General features: G+C 52.7%; 1 protein-coding gene across 2 annotated transcripts; it reads right to left on the reverse strand.

The window, feature by feature from the left end:
- Window positions 1-1,404: 1,404 nt before the first annotated feature.
- On the reverse strand, window positions 1,405-8,360 carry DYNLL2 (dynein light chain LC8-type 2). 2 transcript variants are annotated; one of them, XM_053961165.1, is made up of 3 exons: window positions 8,229-8,360; window positions 4,893-5,031; window positions 1,405-3,285 (listed from the first exon to the last, which is right to left on the reverse strand). In XM_053961165.1, the coding sequence occupies exons 2-3, from the start codon at window positions 5,022-5,024 to the stop codon at window positions 3,148-3,150; spliced, it is 270 nt and encodes an 89-aa protein (XP_053817140.1). In that variant the 5' UTR covers window positions 5,025-5,031; window positions 8,229-8,360; the 3' UTR covers window positions 1,405-3,147. The 2 variants fall into 2 exon arrangements, with proteins under 2 accessions (XP_053817140.1, XP_053817139.1); XM_053961164.1 differs by lacking the exon at window positions 8,229-8,360 and having other exon boundaries at window positions 4,893-5,045.
- Between the last annotated feature and the right edge of the window lie 12,878 nt (window positions 8,361-21,238).

Below are 21,238 nucleotides of genomic sequence, written 5' to 3' on the forward strand. Positions count from 1 at the left end.
GGAAGTGGGGCACAGCTCCATGATCAAACCTCCCCCTGCTCTCAGCTGTGTAGAGGGAAGCACCACTCAAATTTAGGCAGTTTGTGTTTTCCAGGGCCCCAGTGCTACAAGGAAGATGGTTGAGGGGAAAGACTGCTCTGTTTCACTGCCTAATTCCTGAAGATGTGAGCAACAGCTCCTCTTCCTCAGCCTGAAGCAGGACTCCTGCTGCAGAGACACATCCAAGGAAGCATCAAAAGCACCAAGCCCACTCTGTACTGATGTGTCACTCCAGGGCACACCATCCCTCCAGCCCTGGCAGGGCCTCCCCATCCCACCAGAGATGGGTTTCCAGCAGTACCACAGCCCCTGGATACATGGCTGGAATGGGGGTTTCCCAGGTGAAACTCAGCCTGCAAAAGCATTTCACCTGAGGTTTGGATCAGCAGCCTCCTGTACTGCAGCTGGGGTTCAGGATCCAGTTTCTTGCTTTGTCTGAGGGCCCTGTGCACAGAGGGGGCTTGACTAGCCCAGCCCCACATGGCTGCACATTTCCTTGGAGCCACAGCATTAACCCAGCCTGGAATGCAGAGCCCCAGCACAGCCCAGCTGGCACTTAAGCCCAGCAATTCCACTTCCAGCTAAAAGGCTGGGACTACCAAGAAAAGAGCATCATTGCCAGCTCCCCTAAAGTAGAAACCACCCCTGCTCTGGGGCACTGGCAGGTGCAGGCTGGAGCAGATGGCCCGTGTGTAACAGCCGTGCTGCAAGCACTCAGCCCGTGTGGAGCGCCTCGGCTGAGTCACGCTGCTCACGCTGGTGTTACTGTGCCACAGCAGAGCTGTTACACTGCTGTGCTTGGGAAGAGCCCACAGCTTTTCCAAAATATCACCGAGGCCACAACCCCAAATTTAGGTTGCATCGGGAGCAAGATAACAAGCTGAGGAGGTTGTTTAAGGGTAAGCCCGCAGCCCCCGCACTGTGAGAGGCATTAAATACATCAGATTCAGCTCTCAGCTTTCTCTGCAGCACAGGGAGGAGGCCTGAAGGGAAAACCTGCTTTCCTGGGAAGCAGGGAGACACCTTCCCGTGCAGGAAGCTGCTGTGCCACCCCCTGGCTGTCTCAAGCCATTAAGAGGTCAGCTCCCAGCCATTCAGATCCAGGTTGCTTGGCACAGAGCATCCCATCAGGGTGCAGCAGGACACAATTCCCTCAATCCCTCCCCTCTGGCTCAGCCTTTGAGCTGAGCTGGAGGTCAGCACCAGCACAGAGCCTCCTAAGCTCCTCCAATCATTTCTCCCTCCCTGACCTGCCTTCTTTGGGTCATCAGCACCTTCCAGGGCACAGAAATTGCTGCTCAACCTCTCTGGACAAGGACAGGCTTTGCTCAGGAAAGCTGGTAAGGAAGAAGAAACCAGAGGCTATTTAAATGTGTCAATTCACCTTTAATGTTTGAAAAAAAAAATAAATGGTATTTGAGCAATTGCAGTTATGAAGGGAACAGATCTTGCTCCACGAGAGACCGTGAACAGATTCACATTAGACTCATGCTTGGAAAAAAACAAACCCAAAACATTCTCCTTTCAGACCCAGAGTGGAGTTCTGAAGAGACAAAACCACACGAGTGCCCCAGACAGTCCAAGGCACATTATCCCAGTGCAGACATTTCCATCGACATGAACTTATGACAGCTACATTCTTTCTAGTTACAACATTGTTCTATCCATAATACAAAATTAGGCATACTTTGGATTTTGCACAGAGACAAGAAGGACTTTTACTTCAGGAAGTCATCCACCTGGGTCACCAAATCATTTCACAAAGAGCTCCCTTCACTCTGCGCTTTGCCCCCAGCAATGATTTATTCCCAACACCAAATTAATCTCAGAGACACAAGCTGGGCTCACCAGCCCAGTGGTATTGCCAATGCATTAGTCAGCAAACCAATAATCAAGAGCTTATAACAAGCACCAGGGATTTACTTGCCATTACACAGCATTTCTGCACACCCAGGTCAGAACTTCCTGCAGTGCAATCCCGAGTCAGTACGTACTAAGACAACATCACTGCTGAACCTATTGGAGACCAAGACATTTCTCTGCCTTTGAAGCAGATGTCACATGAGTTTCCTTCACACAAACATCACATGTAAATTTAACTTCTTGGTACTGTGCTTTAAGAACAAAAGCAGATATCAGAACATGGAGGACAATCCTCCGGAAACAGCTTATTAGCTACAGAAAAATAAAAGAAAATAAAAAAGAAAAAAAGAGACAGTGGCCACTTACAAGTCTTCCACACGACTAGCTTGCTTTAAGGAGAGCATCAAGTTAAGGCAGTGTTGAGACAACTGGCTACAAACATGCCGAATAGAGCTGTTGTCAGTAGTCACCAATTTGATATCCTACTCCATTGCAGGGCCGGGCCACGTGGCTTTAGACTCAGTATGGAGGTCTAAAGACTTCAGCCACAGGATTGCTGCTTTCTGCAACAAGCAGGAACTCAGGGGCTGGTTTTGAAGCCTTCTAGACCACGCTGAATTGCTTGCTCAAGTCTAGGTCAGTGTTTCAGCAGAGCCAAAAATACAGCGAAGGGCACTGAGCAAGAACACCGAGGGGTGTCAGCTGCAAGCCTGTATCACAGTCAAAGGTGGAGATCACCTTGGGTGTGGAAGCCACGTCACCCAGAGCCACCCCACCAGCTTTCAGGGAAGGTCTAAGACCTGCCCCGAGGGTACTGGGAGAGCCAGCTCTCTACAGTCTGCAGGGTGGGACAGAGGCTCACACTGGCTTTGCTCCTCTTTGCAAGATTAACAGTCTAACAGGACTCAGTAAGGAAGTCTGGGGCTTTTGGCCTGCCCAAAAAAGTTTTCCCAGCCTCAAAGAAGGAGTTACCAGTGAGGGAGCTGTTGTGGAATAGTTTTATTTCTTCCCACGTAAAGGCCATTGTTTAAGCATTTACAGGTTTCCTAGTGCAATACAACCAAAAAAAGCAGTAACAAAAAAATGCCGCCTTCTTCCCAGGCAACTAAACAGAAGTAGATTTTTACTGCAACATATACACATTAAATATAGTATACAGTCCATGCAGCGGCATAGCCATGTTAGAGGGAGTCGTGGCTTCAGCCATCAGTGCATTACAGTCCGAATTGCAATCGCTCCTACTTCCTATCCAGACTTGAAGAGAAGAATTGCAACCTGACCCAAGTAAAAATAGATGAAGTGCTTTGTCTCGTGTGTTACATAGCTGCCAAAGTTTCTGCCAACAATGCAGTGCCAAGTTGGGTTGTATTTCTTGTCAAATTCCTGAAGAAAGAGAAGAGAGGCATTAAGGCCAAGAAAGCCCACATCAAAATAGTTCTAAGCACAGATTCTGAGCTGGTTCTGTTCACACACTATCGCCTCTCCTCCCACCTGCAGCATCTTCAGATACCCCACTGCAAGACACTATTAAATTAAGCAACCAAACCTCTGCACTGGATTGTTTGAAGGATTCAACACAAGCAAAACATCTTCTGAGCCTTGGAGCACCATCAGCCCCGGGCAGGAAAAGCAGATGCAAAAGCTCTCCTTGGTACAGCCCTGTGTGTAGGCTAATCAGGGGAATAATTCTCCTCTCCCATTCCAAACCCACTCACAAAAAATAAAAAAAGGTTTTGGTATGTTTGCTCCAGCAAGGCATCTGAGCTTAAAGGTCACCTAAAAAAAGGAAGGAGGAAAAGCCTGGCTTCTGCTGTTTGGGATTCTTGTACACAAAGGGGAGAAAACCCACACTGAAAACGAGCAGACAGGTTCACAGGCCAGAGATCAAAGACCCAAGAGGTCAGAGGTAAGCGAGCTGAATGCTGGTTCAACAGTCTTCTCTTACTTAGCAGGCAGGATAGGGTTAAAGACCGTTTTCCTCCCTCTAATTAACACAGACTCCCAAGAACACCCTTCCCTCCCCCAAGACAGAGCCAGAAGAACAGACTCAACATCCAAGATTAAAGCCAGTTCTAGTTCTCAGACAGCAGAAGAGTTTGAGCTGTTTGCAGGTAACCTTTGAAGTAAGGAAAAGGCTTTCTTGCCAGAGCACGAAGGTGCATCAAATTGCTTCCCTCCTCCCAACACACTCTCATGAAATAAAGGCCAAGTTCTTTTTGGATGCCTTCTGTTGCACTCCCTCACTTTACAGGCTGCATTGCCCCAAGCACTTAGAGCTAAGTCATGCCTCAAAGTGATCTGAGAAGTCAGGAGACACCTTTGAATCCTTTGCCTTTAAGCTTAGATTACAAGCAAGGCCCAAACACCAGCCCAGGTGCCAGGACTTCACTGCCTCTGAAGTAAGATTCCCCTCCTCCAAGAGCACTTTTCCTGACCATTCTGAGAAGCTGCTACAGGGGGAACCAACAGCTCCCCAGGTGCCATCAAGCATGAGACTCAATTAACAGGCTCCTGCAAATGGGGAGAGAACCTCTTCACCAGCCAGGGCAGCTGCTTGCACTGTTTCCAACACAGCAGCTTGCACAGCCCCAGCAGCCAGCACAAGGCCCATCCTCCTGATCAAGGCCCATCCTGGAAGCACACATGCACTGCTGCCCACCAAGTGAAACATCGGGGTGACACCAGTGCACTGGTGCTGCAGGTCTGTGGAGCAAGTCCTAAGCAGAGGCAGCTGCCAGTTCTTTCCAGCCTGGCAAATCCTGAGGGACAGCACTTGCAGTTTGCTCAGAGCTTGCCAGAGCTCTGCCACAGCCCTCCCCTGACCTTGGAGAAGTCACTCCATCCTCTTGAAAACAGCAGTAAAGCAGCCAAGAAGCCAAGTATCTTCTCCCTCCCAGCACGCAAGCATGAAGCCTCAGCCACTCAGCTCCTGACAGACTCAGGAGCTTTGGGAAGTCGCAGCCAGCACGGCACCCTCATCCCGGAGTTACCTTCTTGATATATGCTGCAATGTCCTTTTCTATGTTGTACTTCTCCATGGCCTGTGTAGCACAGTCTACAGCATCCTGCTGCATGTCCTCGGACATGTCCGCATTCTTGATCACAGCCTTTCTGTCAGACATGGTGAACCTAAGGCAGAACATAGATTCCTTTAATCCCTTCCCAAGCGGGAGAGGCTTCCTGTGCATCAGAGGTTGTCCTCTCCGTGCAGGCTGCGTCACAGGGCGATACCACAACCCCCTGCTATGGCCAGAGTGAGTTTATCGGGGCTGCCCACGGCAGCCCCAGGCCAAGGTGCCCCTTACAGCCGGAGCACCGGCAGGAGGTTAGATCAGAGGTAGTCCAGCATCACCACCTGCATTACCCACACGCAGGAAAAGCTTATGTGTGGGAGGAGACGGGATCTGCAGAGAGCCACAGCCCTCCTGCACATCAAACAGCCAAGTTTGCCATCCAGGTGTACCAGTGTTTTGGAACATCCCCTGCTCGGAGCCTTGCAAGCAACAGAGCCCAGACTGTCTGCCACGGGCACAGAGGCTCCGGAAGCACATTCAGAGCAGCAGTGCTTTTATTCTACCCCATCCCAGGTGTCACAGCTCCTGCTGCTAGTTTAGCCTGGAAGGAGCATTGTTCCACATTCAGCCATCATCACACCTTCACTTCCCTGCTGCTCTGCCGTGAAACCCAGCCTTCAGCTGTTCCCACGGGACAGAGCCAGTCTGATGAGCCAGAAGCAGGTTAACGCCACACTGCAGCCTGGAAACAGGGCAGGGGAAGCAGGTCTCACCACAGAGACTGAGCTTGGCAAAGCTCTCCCTATCCTGCTCCCTCCTCAACTGGGAACCACAACACAGATGCCAAAATCAGCATGCTGCTGCAGTCCAGGACTTGTTCTGGAGTGAGGTGTGCAGCCCCCTTTGCTCTCAAAATTAAACTGCTTGGTACCAGCCACTGCAGCCGTTAGATCTGACATGGCCTTTCCAGGGAGGTGTTCAGCACTGGGAACTTTCCAGCACAGTTCCTATTATCCTAGAAAACTGGGATTTCATGATCCCAACACTGCAGTCTTTCTTCAAGCCCTGGAGAAGGACCACCATGAAGGCCTGCTCTGGGCACCACAGTCCTCACTCCCATTCCCCTCTTGAGGCCTGGGGAGGCACATGTTACCTGGGGATACAGCTGCTCACCTTGCAGCAGCTCGTACCCCAGCACATTAAAACTTTGTGGGGATAAGCATCTTAATGGCAAGGAGTGCCTCCAATTAAGCCTGCATAGCACCATTAAGTTTCCTAAATCCTTTTACAGCACTCTAAGTCTTGAGTGATACTACCAAGTGTGTTTTGAAACAGTGAAACTACACATTTTTAGCTCTGCTGTGGAGTGAAAAAAATCTGCTGCAATGATCACTTCCTGGAAGAGCCCCAGAAAACTGAAGGAGTAGCTTTGTTACAGCAATTAAAGGAGCTTGCTACCCAGAGAGAAAGAGAATCCGGTTACATAATTGCAGCCCTCTGATTACAATACTTCAATTCTTCCCTCTGCCTGCACTTCAAGACTTCTATTGCCACCTTAATTTATACAGTTTAGATATAGTGTTTAATAGAGCACTGCTATTAACACACACTAACAGCAGCAGGAGGAATGACAGGAACTGAGCTCCACTGCCAACAGAGAGCACATGCCCCTATCAGAGCCCTGGAAAAGCCACTTCCCAGCAGTCTGCTCCTTTCCATCCCGTGGTTTCAGCCAGCAGGGCTTTGCCTGCAGCCCAGAAGATGAGGGAAGAGAAGACACAGCTCAGAACAGCCCAAACTGCCTGTAGATTTGGATTCACCACACAGGAATCTGACAATCCCTTGGAAAAGTCTTCTGGGTGTCCAGTCCACAGGAAGAAGGAAGCAACAGAAATTCACTTGTGAGTCATTCTTCTAGAAAAGCTTCTTTAGGGAAAGAGAGCAAGGAAGCCCTCACACACACCTGCACTGCTCACAGAGTTCAGAGGGCACCTGCCACTGCATAAGCAGCCACAGAGTGACCTGCAAAAGGCACCTTCCCTCCTCATTGTCTAGGCCAGGAGCATCCCAGTGCAGGCCTGTGCTGCCGCGGGCGACAGCGCCAGAGGAAAAAATGGTTATCCTTCAGCAGGGCTGCACACGCTGGCCAGGAGTCCTTCCCTGCACTGCCCCAGGGCACAGCATCCCCCAGGGCCAACAACACCAGCGGCTTGGCAGTGGCTGTGCTGCTGCACCTGCCACAGGAGTGTCACACCCTGCACCCACCTGAACACCACAGAGCAGGGCCCCACAGCCTCCGCTCACTCCCTGGGGGCTTACAGGGTCACCCTCCCCACGAGGCAGCCCAGCAGCACCACAGACACATCATAACCCTAAACCGCAAGATCACAGGTGGCTCTCGGGGTCTTGCCACCCAATCTGGCCCTCTCTGAGGAAAGCCACAAAGCCCCAGCACCCATCGCAGGGCAAGATGGGCATAGGAAGGGGTAACATTACAGCTCCAGCAGCCACTCCTTCCCCTCAAGGGCAGGATGTGGTCCCTGAGGAGGAAGACCACAGCCCCAGCTGCCACTCCAGGGCAGTATGAGGCCTTGGGAGGGAAACTAGGCCCAAGGCAGCACCCAGCCCTTTTCTTACCAGGGTAGGAAAATGTCTTAATCGTATGTTTAAGCCCAGTACTCCAGCAGGACAAGCTGAGGCTTTGGGAAGAGCATAAGACACAAGCCCCCTGGTAACCACTCTTTCCCTCTCCAGGCAGGATAGAACCCTAGCAATGAGATGGGGCTGAAGCCCAGCATCCACCACCCCCCCATGAGAACAGCATGGATCGCGAGGACGGGAGCACCCATCATTTCCCCACCAGGGCAGCACAGATCCCACGGCTCGGAACGGGGCCCAAGCCCAGCACCCACCGCTCCACCACTAAGACAGCATGGATTTCGCGACTGGGGACGGGGCCCAACCCCTGCACAAACCGCATCCACCAGCTTGGCCGAAAAGGGCCCTGGGAGGGGGTGCGGCACAGCCCCTTCCCCCGCAGGGCTCCCGGGAGCCGGAGCCCTGCGTGACCTTCACGGGGGGAGCTCCGGGGGCGCCCGAGGCCGCGGTGACCTTGCCTGGAGCGGGACCGGCTCCGCAGCGGCAGGGATCCTTAGGGAGCGGCGGGCTCCGATCGCTCCCCGAGAGCCGGTCGCGCCCGGCCACGGCAGCGACCTCCGCCCTCGGGGCGGCCCCTCCGCCACCCCGCGCACGGAGCGACCGGGTGTCGGGCGAGGCTTGGAGACCCCACAGCCCAGCGGAGACATGGCTCACCTTCACAGTGACAGGGCCACCCCGGGAGGGCGAGGCACGGCACCGAGGAGAAGGAGGTGTGAGGAGGCCCGGCCGCGCTGCCTCAGCCCGCTCCGCTCCGCTCGGCGCCCCGCGCGCTCTGCGCCCCGGCGCCGCGCCGCTCTCAAATACCGCCCCGCCCGCTGCGGCGCGCGGGCCGCCGCCACCCCATTGGCCGCGCCGCCCGGCGCGCCGCGCACCCATTGGCTGAGGCGCGGCGCGGCCCGCCGCGCCCGGCCCGTCCGCCCGCGCTGTTCTGCCTACATCCTGTTTCATCCCACAATGCCGCGGGGCGGCGCGCGGCGGGGAGGGGCGGGGCCGGGGGGGGCGGGGGCGCCGTGAGGGGCCGTGAGGGGCCCGGGCAGGTGTGAGGGGCCGGGGGTAGCTACGCGCCTTCGACCCCCATCCCCGGGGGAAGAGCCTGATCCCCTGGAGCGGCTGATCCCTAGAGGGACCTTTGTTGCCCTCGGGGGTCATTATTCCTCTGCGGGGGTCCCCTCTGCCTTGGGGAGCTCCATCCGCGGCGGGAGCTGAACGCTTCTAAGAGGAACTCACTTCCTCTATCTGGTCATACACCAGAGTGTTGTCAGTCAGAAGGCTCAAACTGAGTCAGATAGTCCTGTCTTGGTGATGAGTTGCAGTGGCACCTTTCACCTGAGATCTCCAACCTGTGATGCTCATGGATCTCCTGAGCCTTGAGGTGTCCCCCCACAGTGGCACATATTTACAGCTGAAAGGAACTAACGTGAGAGAGGGACTTGTGAAAAGTCCCCAAGGCTGTTTGCACCCCATTTGGGACAGATCCATGTTCCCTGGAGCTGGACGACGCACCCCAAATGTCCAGGTTTTCAGGTCACAGCAGGCAGGTGCTCAGTGTCCCCCACAGGACTCAGCATCTCCCCAGACACGTTTCCCCCTCCTGAACACATCAAAAGGGTTCCACTGTTTCTTGGGGTTTTCCTACAGGGAGCAGAGTGTGGGGAATGCCCAGCGAAGTCTGGGGAACGACCAGCTTTCACTACACTGCCATCCCACACCCTGGGATGTCTCAGGGCATCCTGCCAGGCCCTTTTCCTGCCAGCCCTGTTTCGTGTGGGAAAGCTGATAAAATCCCAAACCCGGGTACTGCGCTGCGGAGAATTGTCCCCGCACACCCGGAGCCTGGGGGCGACGTGCGGCTCTTTGAGCTGCTTCGTCGTAACGTTCACCCCGACAACCTGCGGTGTTCCACGGGCACGCAAAGCCGAGAGGGCAGAACGAAACCTCTCCGTTCACACACCTGCTCACGAGCTCTCAGCATCCTGGGGCCGGCAGGGAGGGATCACCAGGCCAACAGGACCCCGGCACGCAGGTGTGACCCCGGTGCTTCGCGCACTTGGGGGTCCTCAAACGCAGGTGTGACCCTGGCACTTCAGACACTTGGCTGTCCCACGCGGGGCTCCTGCCCTCGACAGTGCCATGCTCCAGGCACACACCTGCCCCCCCGGCTGCCCCTGCGTGCCCGGCTGCCGGGCTGGCCGCCAGCCAGCTCCCGTTTTGGTTGCTCCATTTCACTCGAGCAGCAGTGCCAAGAAGCCCTTTGCAGAAGCTACCTGAAGAAAAGCCCAGCGAAACAAAAACATCCTGATTCCTGTGCTGTCCCCGTTCCCACGCTGCAGTGCCCAAACAGTAGTGAGAGAGAGAGACAGTGGTGCCTGGGCTCAGCTGCCTCTTAACAAGACCAGTTTTAATTGCCTGTATAGCCTTTAGAACCAAGAAAACCACTCCAGGTCCTGAAACCTCCCTGACTTGATTGCTGAATGAAGACAAGCTTACGGCTGGTAACAGCACCCAGGGGACAGGCTGGGTTCACTCCACGAGCCAGCAGCCCCAGAACGGGCCAATCCCCTTTGCTAATGAAATGGATATTTCCTACCGTGACCTTTGTAGCCTCTGAGATACTGGTCAGAACTCCAACAGCAAATAAAATATTTACTGTTCCTTAATGGGTCCAGACCTGAGCTCCTGCTTTAAGAGAGAAGCCAGCAGCAGAAAATGAAGTGAGGATGAATGAACACTGCAGTGCCCGGCACTGAGGTTGTAGGAGCACAGCGGGGACAAGGCCATGCCCGGACAGGTGACACAGTCCTGGCCTGCCCGGCCAGAGCGGGCCAGCTCCTCAGGCCGTGCTGCAGAGCGGCCGAGCCGGCCGTCCCCACACGGCTCCCGGAGCGCCTGCCCACGAGGGCAGCCGGCTCCGCTCAGGTTCGCTGCACCACGCTTGGCTGGGCTATTTATAGCTCTGCCGAGGCTCTGTTGAGGCAGCAGATCTGAGCCCTGTGGATGTGTTTTATGAGCTTTCCAGACCGGGCGGCGCAGAGCCTTGGAACGGAGCCGCCGCTCGCACCGGGGAGGTTTGTGCTCTGCTCTCAGGGCTCAGCTGAGGCAGGGCAGTGGGGCTCGGCAGGTTTTAAGGCCAGAGGCAGCTGCTGGGCGATGTTTATCCTGTCTGTCCCACCCAGTGGGAGCCCCCAGCTTTCCCACGAGGGCTCCCATCACAGAATACTCTGAGTTGGAAGAGACCCACGAGGATCACTGAGTCCAACTTTTAACCCTGCACAGGACATCCCCAGGAGTCACACCATGTGGACCTCCTGGTATTCTCCCAGTGCAGAACCACTTGTCTCCCTCCAGTCCTGGAGAAGCCTGTGGGCACCTTCAGCCCAGGGCAGGAGGCAGCTGCCCTGAGGAGCAAAGGGACAAGGTATCAAAGAGTGGTGAACTCAAATGGTGACAGTCTACAGTCCCCAGAGCTGGTGACTGCTTTTATAATCCCAGTGTAACCCTATCCCAGTTACATCCTGCCTCCTCCCAAAGCATCTGCAGCAAGAGGAAGCGGAGGAGCCCTGCTTCTGCCTGGCTCAGTCCTGCTCCTTGCACTGGAAGGAGCGTGGCCTTGACAAAGAAAGTGCTTGGAGGATTGATGGAGGGAGATGCATTCCTGAAGAGTGACAAAAGGTATTTGTTTATAAATTCCTCTGAGTGGACTATATAAAGCACTTCACAGAGATTCACAGGAAAAGGGCCTGGCGTGAGAAGCAGTTTGCCATCTAAGGCTCCGCTCCTCCTGCCCCGTGGCCACATGCTTCCCCTGGGATGTGTTTCCAATCCCAGGCGATTACAAGTAAAAAACCACAGACTCTATGCTCATCTGCCACAAGAAATGCAGAGTTCTGAGATCCAAATGCAGGGTTGACAGTGTGAGTGTGGCTACAACATTCTTTCCACTAGCTCTACTCCCATGCTGTACCTCTGTAGAAACATCCCCCACAGGAAATTGTTCTTATTTAACCTAAACTCACTTTGATATGACTCAGCCCATTATTTCTGCTCTGCCCTGTCATGGACGTGGCACACTGACTTACTTTATAGCACAGATCCACAGCAGACAACAGCTGAAATGTCACCTTCATCTCCTGTCCTTGCAGGAATTCCTTCCCTCTCTCCTCCTCCCACGTGTCTCCTGCACCTCTGCTCCTCTCCTTTCTCTAGACTCCACCATCAGTCACTCTCTTTGCCAATAATCAATAAAAACAACACCAGCAGTAAAGCACCTTCTATTAATTCCTCTCTGGAGTGGAATGGAGGGTGTGGGCACCCTGGAGCAGGACTGCTCCTCCATTCCAAGGGGGCTTTGGCCACTTCATCATATCGACAAAAGCCCTTGCTCATGTCTGCAGCCCCCCACCAGCATTCTGGCTGCTGGAGCCGGGTCCCTCCCTGGCACAGCCCCCCAGGGCTGCCCAGTGTGTTATTTTTCACCAGGAGTCAATTGTTTTGGCAAGTGTTGTTGCAAAGCACATTCCGGAGGGTTTGCTCTCCATCCTGGGCTGCTTTGATCAATCTTGTTTGCAAAGCAGTTTCCAGCGCCCTGGTTAATGTACGTTATTATCTCCCTGAATCCCTGCTATTGAACCTGGATAAATCCTGTGGAAAAAGAAAAAGCCCTATAAAAGGAAAGGCTCTAAAACCTCCCGCGGGAGCTGCCACCGCTGACGTGGAGGGTTTGGACACCATGAGTGGTCCTTTAACAGCAAGAGCAGCCCCAAGTCCCCTGGATTATTGCCTGATCTGCAAAGGCTTTATCCCAACGTGAGACCAGAGTGCAGGAATACCAGAGCTGGGACTGTCCCCCGGCTTTCCCAGCTGGGAAGAGTGTGCCTCCCTGTAACTGCTGTGGAAGCAGCCAGGCAGTGGCCGCAGAGGTTGAGGTGTCCCTGCCCAAGGAGAAATGCTTCTCTGTGGGACTAGGTCCCACACTTCCCAGCAGCATCACACACCGGGGCTCTGAAACCCCAGCGCCATCCCCAAAGCCAGCACGGCCTTTCCCTGGCTCCAGCGTGCTGGGAGCCATCGCTCCTCATCTCCCAGGTCTGTCCCAGAGCAGAGGCAGCGTGGCACCACGGCAGGGCAGCCCGGGCTTATCTCCAAGGCAAACAGGCTTAAAAATGTGACAGGCTATAGACGGCTTTTTGTCTAAACCCTGCGTGCCACAAGGCAGCGCGTTCCTGCCATCCCACAGGCATGAGAGAAAACACTCCACGGCTTGTGAGCCTTATTAATATGGATTCAGGTCAGCTGCTCCCTGCAAGTTTTTGCAAGTGACTCGCGGTGTGCAGTTCATGCAGGATCCATAAATAAGGACGTCTCTCTGGAATCTCGCCAGGGTTGTATGAGCACAGAGATGTACGAACTGCCTCAGTGCGTGCAGGGGGACGAGGGGTGAGAAGCCACACAGCCCTCTGCTCCCAGCTCCCAACACCCCAGCCCAGGCTTCTGGACTAGCTGGATGCACTGAGGGCTGGCAATTTCCTTTAGTCTGATCTCTCCTGAACAGAAAAACGGGTTTGGAGACAACATAAACACTGAAGGAAAGGTCACATCAAAGCCATGTGCTCTGTGATGGTGTCTTGTGGCTTCACTCCCACAGTGGGCTGTGCAGGGCTCCAAGCTGACCATGGCACAGGGGTTGGGGAGACAGACTCGGTGCCTGCAGGGCCAGGGCCAGGATGATGGGTAATTTTACTTTGAGTTTCTCCATTTTTCTGTGCTCCCCCTCCTTGGGCTGGTGCTCCAGCACAAGCCCTACACCACACATGGTTTATCTGCAAGGCGTCCTGCCTGCACATCAAAGGCTTCCTACATTTTTAAGGCTGGAAGGGCTGTTGTGATCATTTACTCCACCCTCCTGTGAGCCACAGCACTTGCCAAAGCTGGGTTCCTGTGGTCACACAGAGCACGGTGCTGCCATCAGAGGAGCTGGGAGGTGCCAAGACATGACAGTGGCCTTGGGCTGACTGCAAGGTGGGAGTTCCTCCTGTCCCACCTCGGCACATCCACATCAGCCATGTCCCCATGCCACGCTCCTTGCTCCTTCTTCCAGCCACGGGCTGCAGTCCCCAGGGGAGTCCCTGCTCTGGGAACACACTGGGTGCTCACCAGTGAACCTACTGGGAAACCATGTGTAAACCACTTAGTGCTCATGCATGAAATGATTGAGCAGTCATGCACAGGCTAATTGGGCATTTGTATGCCAAATCACGGGCGCTCATGCGTGAGCTGCCCGGGTGCTCATGCATGCTCTGATCGGGGCTCACGGGCCATCCATGAGCTGCCCATGGATGCTCCGACCCCGCTTCCCTGCAGGAATAGCCCTGCACCTGTGCGAGCTCCAAGTGTGAACCTCTGCGTGCCCGTGCAGGGTCAGTTTGGATGCTGATGCAGTTTGGGTGCTCAAATGCAAATTATCTGGGCACTAGTGCATTCCCTGATTAGACACACATGCATGACTTAATTAGGCACCGGACTGCGTGTTCCTGGGAACAAGTGGAGCCTGGCACAGCAACAGCCCCACACAGGGCAGGGAAACCTGCCAGCACCGAGCACGGGATGGTGTGGCACCAAAAATCCCTTCTGGCTCTGCCAGCGTGTGTGAGCTGGTGGCTCTGCCTCCCCAGCAGCCTTGCTGGCACATATCAGCCGATCTCACACCTTCCCCCAAGCTCCCCAGGGCGTAGGAAGGAGCTACTGCTGAACAGACAACTTAAACCCTGTTCTGGCACAGCTTAAATACAAGACTCTCCAAAAGCAGGAGACAAGGTCTCCACTGTGTAGAATAATTTAGGTCAGTCTCACTTCTGCAACAATTTATTTAAGCTTTAGCAGTTCCTAGCCCAAGTGAGGGAAAAATGAGGGGGAAAAAAATAGAATCCCCCGTATTTACACTATTTTTCTGTAATGTTTATCTTGTGGAAGCTACAGCCTCATCTGCCAGCGCCACTTTAATCCAGGCCTGCAGACATTTCCACCACACACTCACATTTCTTAGGATTCTGCTCCAAATTGGAGCAACTTGTTGAGAACAAAATCTCAGCCTGCAAAAGCTTTCGAGTGGTTGTTTCTCCCTGGAAAGTATGTCCTGTCCTTCGATCACTCCAAGGCTTTACCAGAAATGCTTTTGCCTTCCTGCAATAGAAAAAAAAGCCATTTGAGTGGGCTTGGAAGCAAAGCAGCCAGAAACAACACCCTGTGGTACAACTCCACAAAGCATATCCAGGGAACAGCCTGGGAAAGCAGGACCCAGATGGGTGCTGGAGGTGATGCCTAGCTGGGCAGCTGTGTATTTCAATGTACATAAATGTATACAAAAGTGTATCAATGTATTCATAGCAGGTGGTACCCAGGGGCTGGCATCACTGAGAGCTTGGATCAAACCCCCTCCTGCCCTCCTCGCCAGCCTGGTCATGCTGATGCTCTCACTGAACTCTACAGGAGCTGCAACAGTTGATCTGATCAATAAATACACATTTTATACAACCCTTAGGTCTGTAATATCTCTCTGTATATAAGAGGCCATGAGGGATTTTGTTTTAATTAGAGGAATGCTTAAGGCTGCTCTGCCTCCCGCTTAATCAGCCTTGGAAATGCAGAGGGAAGGGCTGTCCTTGTGCAGGGCACTGCTCTGAGCCAGCACAACCCAAACTCTCAGCAAGGGCATGAGGGCAGGAGCAGGGAGAGAGAGGAGCACAGCCCATATCCACCTCCATCTGGCATCTCCAGAACGAGCCAGGAAAACTCCTATCTGGAGCTGCAAGTGCACCCCATCCCCTGCTAGACAATTCCCAGCGTGGGAGTTACTGGGCAGGGTCCAGCCCCATCCCTGGTCTGAGGAGATGGTTATCGTGGATACGCAGGGAGAGGTGTCAGGAATGCACTTCATGGCCAGCAAAGAGCAGAGGCTTCCAGCCAAACATTGCCAAAGCTTGCAAAGGTGGTGGTTTTATTACGGGAATGTTGCAACTGCTCAGGTCCCACAGCCTGGGAATATCCATGGGAGGAGAGCACAGCTCTGCACAGACAAGTGGCCTTGGGAACAGCCCTCGGTGCCCTGGGACAGCTCTGCCTCCTTGCTGGGATGCAGGTGAGCCCCGTGGATCCAGGCCAGCCTGTGGTCAGCCACCAGCACACACACCTGGCTTCGCCACGGAGCACCCAGAAGCCAGTGGACACCAGTGACACCCAAAGCCCCAGTGTAAACCACCAATGTAGGGGTCTGGAAGATATATTTCCAGCTCACCAGGGCCCAGGGGCACCTCAGCCACAGTCCATCACAGTGCTCAGCTGGTGTTTAACTCCAAGCAGGCATGCAATCAGTTTGGGAGGATAAGGAAGAATGAAAAGGGGAATAATAAACAAAAATGAGCCCTAGAGGAGAAAAACTGCTCACTGGCAGCATTGATGCTCTCGGAGCAAACAGAAGGGGAGGCTCTGCTTTGTGCTCACCCTCAGCCCTGCAGCACAGGTATTGTTTGCTGCTAACAGCAAAAAAGCCTCACGGGGATGCCACACGTGTGTCTGTGTGTGGTGAAACCCTCTGGAACAGGAAGAAAAACGAAGAAGCAGTAAAGTCCTCGGTATGCCAGGACATTATCCAAGGCCTTGGTTTTATGGTTAACTGGTTCCCATGGAGGAACTGCAGCTTTTACTGGTGCTGCAGCTCCCTGCCCTTGCCAGCCCAGGCTCCTCATCCCAGGCAGCTTCTTCTCCGTGGGTCCTTTCTTTCTCACGTGTATTTCAGAGGATAAAAATACTGCTTCTTGGGAAATGATCAAATTTGTATCCATCTTTCATGCTCTAAATGACACAGCTGACAAAGGCCTGATATTCCTATTTACTGCCCTCAAGAAACTGCACCTAAAAGGCCTACTATGAAAAGGAAAAAAAGAGGTTATATTTCATGTTTTAGTTATGTATAATAACTAAAACATTTAGTTTAGTTATGCAGAGAAGAGCATGGAACAGCTGCTGCTGGGGCCCCGCTCCTAATTTCTGACACATCTTTTAACCTGCTCATTTAAAAGCACTTACTTTGCATCCTTCTCCTTAAGATTTAGTGGGATATGAACCATGAGGTTTCCTAGACTAGGAATGTCTGGATAATAAAATGCTGTGGAACAGTATTTCCAGTGGGAGCAGAATGCTTTCAGCAGTACCTGGGCACTGGGATCAGCAAACCTTGGCAGCTGCTCCCACGCTGGCCCTTTTGTAAACGTTGAGTTTATTTTCCCTCGTTTATTTGCCTTTCATTGAGCTCCGACAGGAAAAATATATGGCTCAGTGTCCCTCCTGCCCTGGTCCCTGTGAGTTTTTGTTTCACATGGTTATCACAGTCCCTCGCCTCCTCCAGTGTTTACATAAAGTTACAGCGCCCACAAAACAGCTCCGAAAACTTTATTTGTATTTTAAAATATTCTGCTTGAAACCAACCTTAATGCATTTCTCTCTTGTTGTAGTTCCTTGTGTCAAATAAAATCAGCAAACCCCTGTGATGCCACAGGGGCCACGTGGTGCTGAAACCCCGAGTTGGGGAGGCAGCGGGGACATCGGCGGCGCTGCCAGCGGCTCTCCACGGAAAGCTAATGGAAAACCTTTTAAAAGCCACTCAGGCCTGGCAAATTTGGGTTATTTTTGGAGAACAAAGAGATGCAGCTCCATCCACGCTCCCAAGGCTTGGCTGGGTGGCACGGCCCGTCCAGAGACATCCCTGGGATGTGTAAGTGCAGAGCTCCCGCTGGCCGTGGCTGTGCCGTGGCCCTGCCGTGTCCTGGCAGGGATGGTGACAGCGATCAATACCTCTAATGCACAAACACCGTTCCAGTTCCCTGTATCAGGATGGCACTGCTCACTCCCAGCTGGAACACAAGTGGTGGGAAGGGAAGTGCCAGGAGGGGCCGGTGAGCTCCCGTGGCCCCGCCGGTGCACTACGGCAGCGGCTCCTCAGCGGATCCCAGCGTGGACGGCTCAGTCAGCTGTGTGCCACACGCCTGCAGTGTGGGAATGCCTCGAGGGGAAAGGAGGCAACTCCAGGAAAATGCACAGGGAAATAAAAACAGCAAAAGGAAAAGGAGCAGCTGCAGGAAAGCCCTCGCTGCCCTGTCCCCGCCAAACCGCGAGGTTCCCTCTGGAGTGAGCAACCCGAATGGATTTGCTCCTTTCCGCTTATTTATTCCTTAGCAGGAATAAATGTTAGCGGGTTTATTTACACTGACAGCTTGCATTTATTTTCCTCCCTCTCCTCGTCAGGCCTTGGAGCATCCCACCAGGCAGGGAGAGGGAAGAGCAATGCAAGCAGCTGCCACGATATTCGGTGACAGCGGGAGGCAGGGAGCAATGGCAGAGCTCTGGACGAACAGAAATGTCTTCCCAGAGAAATAAATCCATGAAAATGGGCTGGGGGGGCTCGCTGAAAATTTCTGGTCTGTGCTAACTGCTGCCCCTTTCCCTCCCAGCCCCGGCCATGGTGTGCTAGCATGTGGGAATCGCTGCAAATCCAAGTAACATGAAAACAAGACAGCAGAAATCACAGCAAACCCATTATTTTTATTATTTTTAATATTTAAAAATTAACCTTTTATCGCTACCAGCCCAGCAAATAACCATGCACAATGTAACTGATTCTGCTTCCCTGTGCCCCGTCACTCTGCTCCAGGGACCTTGGATCTGAACACATCGTGGGGTGTGGCTGTTCTCAGGAAGGAAAAACAGCAGGGTTTTGGAAATTTTAAAAATGAGCATTCCCAATCCACCTGGGACGATTTGAATTCCAGTGGTGTTACTTCTGCTCGTCTGGCTTTTCTCCTTTAAGTCCCCACCTGTGTGTGTCCTTTTGGGCTGGCTTCCAGGAAAAATTCCCACTGGCAGTGTGCTGTGTTTTCTGTTTGCATCCAGACATGCCCCAGCATGTGCAGAGGAAATCTCTTTGCTTGCAGTTAAATCTGCATAAACAAAACGAGCTCTGTCACCATCCACTGCTATGGGAATTATTTTCAAGCTTACACACACTTTCCTTGTCTTATCTTAAGCTCAGAGTTTCTCTGAAAAAGTCAGTCTGACGTTTTTGGATCTTTTTCCTACATGCAAACCAGTAAGTTTGATCACTTTGAAGCACTATTTTAAATGGACACACACAAGATCAGCTTTGTATTCCACTCCAAAGACACAACCTGTGTGGTTTCAAGTTCCTGGTGAAATGCCAAGGAAACCCCTCCAGCAGCAGATTCCAAAGGACAGTTACAGGAGGGAAATGGCAAGTTTGGACACTTCATTGCTCAGCTCTCAAAAAAAAAAAAAATTACTTCAGATGCCTCTTAAAAATCGACCCTTTTCTCCCAAACAATCTGGGCTTTGATGAACTGGTATTTTGCAACACAGTAAGATTAGTCAGGACCAATCCAGCTGGATGGCTCTGTAGCAAGGATTAGGACAAACAGGTTCTCTGTGACAGAGCTGGGCCAGGACAGGCCGTGGGCCACAGCCCCAGCCCTGCAGCTCTGCTTGGGAAACCTCCTGCTTCCCAAGTTTCATCAGGAATGACAAGAAGCAATGATGTTATGTGGGTAATATCTGCATTATTCTCCCTTGGAAAGCCCTGGTTTCCACTGCTCCCATTTTGAGGACAAAAACTTGTCATTTTACAGTAGTTGGCGTCTTTTTTTTCAGCAAGATTATTTGCCTTTGCCTTCCCAGTAATTTATTTTCTACATAACTTATTAATTCCCCACATGTGTGTTTTGCTAGAGAGCCAAAAATGACTCTGAGAAATAAGTATTGTGCAGCATATCCAACTAAACATCCAGTGATATCCCAGACCTAAGGAAAGTAATGAGGAAGAAAACACCTAATACTGCTATAAAGAGACACTTCATTAAGGTAATTAAGAGAATAATTTAGGGCAGTTATGAGGATTATTAAGACACAAAAGAAATTATGCAACGGGGTTTTCACCAAGCAGGCAGACTTACCATTGGTTTATGATGCCTTTAAGAATAACTTTCAGTGGTTTTAATGAGTTTTTGAAAATAGAGACTCATTTCTTGGCTAGGGATGGAGTTTCCCTACACCTGGGAAAAGCATAATCAGGATCTTTGTGGGGTTTTGGTTGTTTTTTTTTTCTTTGTGGCAAGAGGACTTGTTAGGTTTTTTTTTATATCACAGAAAGGTTTGGGTTGGGAGGGGCCTTAAAGCCCATCCAGTGCCACCCTGTGTCACGGGCAGGGACACCTCCCACTGTCCCAGGCTGCTCCAAACCCCGTCCAGCCTGGCCTTGGACACTGCCAGGGATCACAGAATCCCTGAATCATAGTTTGGAAAAGACCTCCAGATCTCCCAGCCCAATCCTTGACCCATCACCACCCTGTCACCACTGAGTGCCGCCTCCTGACGTTCCTCGGGCACTTCCAGGGATGGGAACTCCATAAAGTGTTCCTGGTGAGCTGGCAAATAACCCAACAGCCTGTTAAACTGTGAGCAGCTTGTTAAATAATCCTAAAAGCCCATTATCTGCCCCAAATCACCCCCTGAGGTTACACAGATCCACGCGGGGCCCGCGGTGGCTGCTCCCCACTACAGAGAGAACTGTGAAACCCCAAAACTCTGTCACAGATGCAGAACGCGCCCAGGCAGCTGTGAATTTACCTGTAAGGTGGGCTCTCTCACCCCTCGCTGCTGTTTTTTAACCCCCTGGCGACCCAGCAGGGACATTCCTCCTTAAAAACCCTGGGGCAGAGGCGCGCTGCCTTTCTACCTCGGTGGGGGGAAAAACGAGCAGCACTTGTAACAGCCACACAGTCCTGAAAAAAAAAAAAAAAAAAAAACAACCCTTCCTGTCTGTTTTTCTAGAGGAACATACATTTTTTCATTAACTGTGAGAAATGACGGGCTCCAAGGAAGAGGCAGCAGGAGGCATTTTCCACAACCCCTGAAGGAACTCGTCAGCCCCGGGGGCGTTTCTCCGCACTCCCTCCCGACCCCTCACGGGGGTCTCAGCGGCCCGGCCTCTGCAGGTCTCCCGCGGGACACGAACACCCGCGGCTCCCTCGCCGACACACACCTGGAGTGCACGAGATCGTTAATGCCGGTGGCTGTTAGCCCCAGCTCACCCCCATTTCTGCAGTACCTGAAGGGGTTTCTCCGCTCTAAAGCTGCTGTAACACATCTCCGAGGGCTTTGCGACAATGCACAGCACTCCGGTTATTTTAAAGCGCCTTTATTCAAATTGCAATTTTATAAACATGACGGATTTGGATAGTGTCGTCCTGCTTCTTCCCCAGGTTGTCCTTTTTTGCCTTCTTTTGGGTCTGTTTTTCATGTGACCCTACATTAAACCCTCATAAATGCACTGTACAGAACACTCTTCAGCAGGAGCACGCAGCCCTCAGCAGCGTTCTCAAATGCATCCACTTGGGATGCGACTTCGCCTCAATTTTTAACGCTTTTTGTTCTCCCACTTTTATTAACTTACACACCAAGTCGAGCCCATTCCTAACGTTGGTTTTGGCCAAGCCCATCGCGCTCAGCTGCAAATGCTGGACGCAAGAGCCCTCAGGAACCAGGCTGCGCGTTCAGCAACGGGAAAACACACCGCGAGCGCGCCAAGTCCCAACCGCAGGCGCCTC

The sequence above is a fragment of the Vidua chalybeata genome, chromosome 20 (genome assembly GCF_026979565.1).
Source record: "Vidua chalybeata isolate OUT-0048 chromosome 20, bVidCha1 merged haplotype, whole genome shotgun sequence".
In the NCBI taxonomy this organism is placed as follows: domain Eukaryota; kingdom Metazoa; phylum Chordata; class Aves; order Passeriformes; family Viduidae; genus Vidua; species Vidua chalybeata.

What these genes read in the sequence shown, in the direction of transcription:
- DYNLL2 (XM_053961164.1), bottom strand. Translation starts at nt 5,045, where the DNA reads ATGTTCTGCCTTAGGTTCACCATGTCTGACAGAAAGGCTGTGATCAAG. An exon ending in TTGCAGCATATATCAAGAAG is followed by an intron (nt 3,286 to 4,892) that starts GTAACTCCGGGA and finishes CTCTTTCTTCAG; the next exon opens with GAATTTGACAAGAAATACAA.